Source organism: Sinocyclocheilus grahami, unplaced genomic scaffold (genome assembly GCF_001515645.1).
Source record: "Sinocyclocheilus grahami isolate Dianchi unplaced genomic scaffold, SAMN03320097.WGS_v1.1 scaffold1378.1, whole genome shotgun sequence".
Taxonomy (NCBI): domain Eukaryota; kingdom Metazoa; phylum Chordata; class Actinopteri; order Cypriniformes; family Cyprinidae; genus Sinocyclocheilus; species Sinocyclocheilus grahami.
In genome coordinates, this window is record NW_015506557.1 from 36,010 (window position 1) to 43,509 (window position 7,500).

General features: G+C 40.8%; 1 protein-coding gene across 1 annotated transcript in view; it reads left to right on the top strand.

Annotated features, from left to right (window-relative positions):
- celsr2 (cadherin, EGF LAG seven-pass G-type receptor 2) overlaps window positions 1–7,500 on the top strand; it is a 46,634-nt gene that overhangs the window by 6,503 nt on the left and 32,631 nt on the right. Inside the window, exon 2 of the mRNA XM_016255916.1 lies at window positions 5,983–6,672. Within this exon, the coding sequence (XP_016111402.1) occupies window positions 5,983–6,672 (690 nt within the window). The remainder of the gene's footprint in view (window positions 1–5,982; window positions 6,673–7,500) is intronic.

The following is a 7,500-nucleotide window of genomic DNA, read 5'->3' on the forward strand; positions in this document are numbered from 1 at the left end:
TATTACGCAAACACTCACTCTCTCACACACACACACACACACACACACACACTCACTCACTCTCTCTCACACACACACACACACACACACACTAACACACACTCACTCTCTCTCACACACACACACACACACTATTACACACACACACTCACTCTCTCACACACAAACAAACTCACTATTATGCAAACACTCACTCACACACACAGACAGACACACACACACACACACTCTCTCTCTCTCTCACACACACACACACACACTAACACACACACACACACACTATTACACACACACACTCACTCTCTCACACACAAACAAACTCACTATTATGCAAACACTCACACACACACACACACACACACACACACTCTCTCTCTCTCTCACACACACACACACTCACTGGCTGTGATTGGCCTCTTGACGGCTTGATTACAGTGTTCAGCTGCTGCAGTGCATTGTGGGAGCCTCCAGTGCAGAGTATCTCCTCTCGTCTCCTCAGGTTTCACCTGCCGCTCGGGGAGATTGCGTGTCTGAAAGAATGTGAGAGTGAAACACAGACGGGTTCAGACTGATGTCACGATGAACTCATCACTGCATTCATGTCTGATCTGTGATTGGCTGCTTCACCAACTGTGGGCGGTTTTTGTCATCAGTCACATATTGGAGATTTGTACATTGGAGTGAATATTAATCCGTGTATCTTTCGATCATTCGTTTTTTGATTTAATATTGAAAGTAGAAAAATGAGAAAACAGCTCCTTTTTCGTTTTTTTCCGAAAAACGAAAATTCAGCTTAAATTTTCGTTTTTCGTTCTTGGGTGGAAAAATGAATAAGCAGTTTGAATATTTGATTTCTACACGTGGGCGGGAATTAAACGCCCTTTCTGCTGATTGGTCAGCCGAAGATCAAACCGTACCGTCATCAGTTCTTCCACAGTATCATGCAGCAGAATAATAGTCCTCCGCTGCTGCAGGTGTATGGATTCTTAACACATTTATTGCAACTGCATTTCATCTTTTTTCATCAAACAAACAGGCTAATGAATAGCTCTACACAACTCGTACCGGGGCAGAGTCTAGACAGGGCTTTCTTCTGTGTAGATATAAATTGGAAAAAAAACAGAAAAACGAAAAAAGATCAGTTTTCTACTTTTTCTACTTTCAATATTAAATCAAAAAACGAATGATCGAATGATACGCGGATTAATACTGATCATGAAGTGTCATGTTTGTATGATGATCCATCCAAATGAACTGATTTAAGCGAACCATGCACAAATGATTAATCAAATCATGCAAATGAATGATTCGTTTTGGTAAATCATCCCAAATGAATCAATTTGTTTAAAGTGAACTGTCCAAATTAGCTTATTTATTTAAATGAACCATGCAAACAATCCGATTCACTTAAGTGAACCATCCAAATGAACTGATTCATTATAAGTGAACGGTCCAACCAGGGGTGCCTTTCCCAAAAGCTTCGTTAGCTAATTATTGTCGCAAGTTCCATTGAACTCTATAGGTAAAGACAGAACTTGCGACCATAGTTGCTTTTGGGAAACGTACCCCTAATTAATTTAAGGGAACTGTACAAATTAACCGATTAATTTAAGTGAACCCAGCTTAAATGAACCAATTCATTATAAGTGAACATTCCAAAGGAAAGGATTCATTTAAGTGAAATGTCTAAATGAACAGAGCTGCGTTTCCTAAAAGCTTCGTAAGCCTAAGTAGATCATAGACCCATTGCCACCAAACAACGCAATGCTTTTGGGAAACGCAGCCCAGACGTGAACCATTCAAAGGAACAGATTCATTTAAGTGAATCATTCAGATGAACAGAATCATTTAAGTGAATCATTCAGATGAACAGAATCATTTAAGTGAATCATTCAGATGAACAGAATCATTTAAGTGAATCATTCAGATGAACAGAATCATTTAAGTGAATCATTCAGATGAACAGAATCATTTAAGTGAATCATTCAGATGAACAGAATCATTTAAGTTATTTGAACTATTTAAATTAATTGAACTGTGCTTAAATGAACCAATTTATTCAAGTTAACCATCCAACTGAACAGAATCTTTTAAGTGAACCATCAAAATGAATCATTTAGTTTTTCTGATTCATTTAAGGGAAAAGTCCCCCCAAAATAAGCCAGTCGATTAAAGTGAAGAGTCCGAGTGATCATGAAGATTGTGCTTCAGAGTTAAAGCTGTAGCGTGTGTGTCTGTGTTGTATGTCACATGTTCACGTGTCTTGCGTGTTTGTATGTAGGTTAATGTTGTAAAGTCAAGTCGCTCCGTTGGCCTCATTTCTCAGTCTTTTTGTGTTCGCTGTAAAACCTGTACGTCTCAGTGAATCTCCATCATCGCGCAGCTGTATGTGCACTAAAACAAAGCTGATTTCTTATCTTCAGCTGTTGGTTTGAGCTCAGTATTTTCAGAAGTGAGCTGTTGCTCCTGACGGGCTGTTATTAGCATGACAAACATGTCAAGAGTCTGTCCTTTGACTCGTTTGTTTTATTCAAATCAATCATTTAACAGCATAAACCAAAAAAAACCTTTGATGAGATGCTGGTTTACGGCTCATTTCTGAACGGCTGAACCATAACCTACTAAATATGCAGAATATGAATCTACAGGAACCTCTGATCAGGAGTAAATATGCTAAATAAAAAATATAAATAAAACAGATGTCAAATTTTCCAGTTTGATATATATATGTATGGATGTATTTATTTGTTTAATATTTTTGGATGCAGGTCCTAAATATTATTTACATATTTAAATATGCAAATATTATTTCATTTATTTGTTGTATTTTCTGTCGATTTACTTTATTTCTTCCAGTATTATTGTTAACTAAAACTCATAAAGATAATTTTCGTTAACTGAAAGCTGAAATGAATATGAATATTAGATGAAAGTCTAAAAACTTAAACTTAGCTAGAAATTAATTGTTAGAAATGTTGCCTTGGCAATTAACTAGAATTAAATATGTTTAACTTGAAGTACTAAAATCACTGAAACTGAAGTAAAGCTAAATAGAAATATTAAAATAAACAACAAATAGTTTTATAATGTTATAAAACAAAATTACCAAAGCTAAAATTAAAATGAGTATTGAAAATATAAAAATGTAAAGCTAATTCAAAATAATAATAATAAATGCTATAATAATATATTAAAAATAATACTGATTGTCGTTGAGTTAAAAAGTCTAAAATATATCAACTGTATCAAGATAAACTGAAATATTGTCATATTATTTTGACCTGCTATTATTTATATGATTATACCTGCAGGTATTTCATGACCTGCTAGTTAAGTCCTGCACTAGTTGACGTGTGTTCACTGCAGTCTGAATGTGTTCAGTGTCTCTGACTGCTTCTTGTTATGAGTGACGGTTCGGGTTTGAATACTTGCATTAGTGCCTAATTTGTGTCTAATTAACATGTTTGTTTGTGTTGGTTAGTGTAGTGTTGTTTCTCTTTGTGTGTGTGTCTGTGTGTGCATCTGTGAGTGTGTGAGTGTGTGGGTTTGTGTGTGTGTGAGTGTGTGAGTGTGTGTGTGTGTGTGTGTGTCTGTGTGTGCATGTGTGAGTGTGTGTGTGTGTGGGTGTGTGTGTGTGTGAGTGTGTGTGTGTGTCTGTGTGTGTGTGTGAGTGAGTGTGTGTGTGTGAGTGTGTGTGTGTGTGAGTGTGTGAGTGTGTGTGTGTGTGTGTGTGTCTGTGTGTGCATGTGTGAGTGTGTGTGTGTGTGGGTGTGTGTGTGTGTGAGTGTGTGTGTGTGTCTGTGTGTGTGTGTGAGTGAGTGTGTGTGTGTGAGTGTGTGTGTGTGTGAGTGTGTGAGTGTGTGTGTGTGTGTGTGTGTCTGTGTGTGCATGTGTGAGTGTGTGTGTGTGTGGGTGTGTGTGTGTGTGAGTGTGTGTGTGTGTCTGTGTGTGTGTGTGAGTGAGTGTGTGTGTGTGAGTGTGTGTGTGTGTGAGTGTGTGAGTGTGTGTGTGTGTGTGTGTGTCTGTGTGTGCATGTGTGAGTGTGTGTGTGTGTGGGTGTGTGTGTGTGTGAGTGTGTGTGTGTGTCTGTGTGTGTGTGTGAGTGAGTGTGTGTGTGTGAGTGTGTGTGTGTGTGAGTGTGTGAGTGTGTGTGTGTGTGTGTGTGTCTGTGTGTGCATGTGTGAGTGTGTGTGTGTGTGGGTGTGTGTGTGTGTGAGTGTGTGTGTGTGTCTGTGTGTGTGTGTGAGTGAGTGTGTGTGTGTGAGTGTGTGTGTGTGTGAGTGTGTGAGTGTGTGTGTGTGTGTGTGTGTCTGTGTGTGCATGTGTGAGTGTGTGTGTGTGTGGGTGTGTGTGTGTGTGAGTGTGTGTGTGTGTCTGTGTGTGTGTGTGAGTGAGTGTGTGTGTGTGAGTGTGTGTGTGAGAGTGAGTGAGAGAGAGAGAGAAAGAGAGGTGAGTGTGTGAGTGTGTGTGAGTGTGTGTGAGTGTGTGTGAGTGTGAGAGTGTGAGAGTGTGAGAGTGTGTGAGTGTGTGAGTGAGTGAGTGAGTGAGTGAGTGAGTGAGTGAGTGAGTGAGTGAGTGAGTGAGTGTGTGTGTGTGTGTGTGTGTGTGTGTGATTTGATTGAGTATATTCTGTGCTGTTTGTGTTGTTAACAGCTCTGCGCTCGCGCTGCACGGTTCCCAGCATTTCTTTCTCTGTGTTTGGACTGCTGTTCTGGACCCGGATCAGATGTTTATTGGCAGGCGGCTCGGAGCCGAGGATTAATGCTGATTATTTGCGTCCTGGTGGATTGGATTAGTGTTCGGTCAATTAGCGATCACTGTTACATTGTGCTGAAGGAAACGCTGCTCGTTAGAGTCAAAACCGTGTTGGGAAGTTACTGTGAAACTGTGCTTAGTCCAACTACAAGATATTTAGCTTTTACATTAGCTAAAGTACAGTTAAACTACACTAAACTAACAACAAAAAGTAGCTAATAACACAGAAGCACAATCACTGAATCAGTAAATCATTTATGAACCAATTCATTTTGTCCAAATGAATGGATCCATTTAAGTGAACTATCCAAACGAATGGATTTATTTTAGTGAATCATCCAAATGAACAGATTAATTTAAGTGAACCATCTAATGTAACCAATTTGTAAGCAAACAATCTAAATTAACAAATTTAATGAACCATTTAAATAAACAGATTCATTTAAGTGAACCATCCAAATGAAGGGATTTTTATTTAAGTGAATAAACCAAATGAATGGATTTATGTGGATGGTTCACTTAAATAAATCAGTTCATTTGAATGGTTCACTTTAACAAATCCTTTCATTTGGATGATTCACATAAATCATGTTTTTGATTGTTCACCTAAATGGATGATTTACACTTTAAATGAATCAGTTTAGTTGGACTGTTCACTCAAGTGAATCTGTTCATTTGAATGGTTCACTTAACGGAATCATTCATTTGGACAATTCGCTTAAATGAATCTGTTCATGTGGACCATTTACCTAAATGAATTCATACATTGGGACGGTTCACTTTAAATGAATTTGTTTATTTGGAAAGTTCACTTAAAAGAGCCTATTCAATAAACTCATTTAAGTGAATCATGCAACTGAACAAGTAATTTTGGTAAATCATCCAAATGGGCCAATTCTTTTAAGTGAACCATCTAAATGAACTGATTCACATAAGTGAACTATCCAAAAGAACCGATTCATTTAAGTGAACAATTAAAATAAGCAAATTCATTTAAGTGAACCATGCGAAAGTACTGATTAACTTAAGTGAACCAACCAACTGAACCGATTCATTTAAGTGAACCATCCAACTGAACCGATTAATTGTAAATAAAATATTCAAATTAAAATAAGTTCTTTCTGTGACCCTTTCCTTCAAGTTAGTATTGTTGCTGTTTTAAGTAGCCTATATTACTCCGCTAAAGATATGCTGAATGATTCCAGTGATTCCTCTGTGTCCCTGTAGATGGCGTTCACTCGGTGTCAGCTCAGTGTCTGCTGCAGGTCACCATCATCACGGACGAGATGCTCTCCAACAGCATCACGTTGCGATTGGCCGACACGTCGCAGGGGCGCTTCCTCTCGCTCCTATTGGCTCAGTTCCTGGAGGGCGTGGCCCGCGTTCTCTCGGCGTCCCGTGAGGATGTGGTGGTCTTCAACATCCAGGACGACACTGATGTCAACGCCAGCATCCTGAACGTCAGCCTGTCAGTGGCGGTTCCGGGCGAGGGGTCGCGGGGTCACGGGGTCAGCCCGGCCCGGCTGGGTCGCAGCAGTGGAGGCGAGGTGGAGTTCTTCGGGTCGGAGGAGCTGCAGGAGCGCCTGTATCTGAACCGAAGTCTGCTGGCGCAGATCTCCTCGCAGGAGGTGCTCCCGTTTGACGACAACATCTGCCTGCGGGAGCCGTGCGAGAACTACATGAAGTGCGTGTCCGTGCTGAAGTTCGACAGCCTGGCGCCGTTCGTGGCGTCCGACACCATCCTGTTCCGGCCGATCCACCCGATCGCAGGGCTGCGCTGCCGCTGTCCGCTCGGCTTCACGGGCGACTACTGCGAGACGGAGATCGACCTGTGCTACTCCAAACCCTGCGGCGCTCACGGCGTCTGCCGCAGCCACGAGGGAGGCTTCACCTGCCAGTGTCTCCACGACTACACAGGTGAGAGGGGCGGAGCCTCCACACACAAACACGCCCACATCCCTCTCTCATATTCTGAGATGAAATATTCATGTTATTCTCATAAGAGCGCAATGAAAAGTTAATGAGGAATCACATTTATGAAGTATTTTAAGATGCGCGTATGGGGGTCATAACCTCTGTCTCTGCGTGAGAGGCCCCTGCAGGTGTGTTTTGATTGCTTTGGTGCTCAGAACGGCGGTGAAGAGAAATGGCTTTATATTTCAGTCACATATTCAGACGTTACAGTTTCTCTCAGAACTGAGTTCAGCTCACGACCCGTTTGAGGGTTTGCGCCTGTCAAAACACTCGTTAATCACAGAGAATAATAGATGATAAGAGATGACATGACATTGAGATCAATCAGCGATGAGATGAGAAATGTGACAGTCAGAGATGAGATGGAATGAGTTAAAGGGATAGTTCACTCAAAAAAATGAAAATTACCTCATGATTTACTCACCCTCAAGCCGTCCTAGGTGTATATGACATTCTTCTTTCAGACAATACAATCGGAGTTATATAATATCCAGGCTAATCATGCTTTATAATGGGAGTGGATGGTAGCCCAAAATTTGAAGTAAAAAAAATTGCACCCATCCATTATAAAAGAAGTTCACACGGCTTGGGGGGGTTAATAAAGGCCTTCTGAAGCGACGTGATGCGTTTGTGTACTTTATAAACCTTAATCTCTAGCTTCCGCTAACTGTCGTACGCTCGTTCATGAGAGAGCAGATGACGTAAGACGTAGGCGTAGCATAAACTCCTGTGAGAATATGCTAGTCCCGCGAGAAACAAGTGTTGTTTACA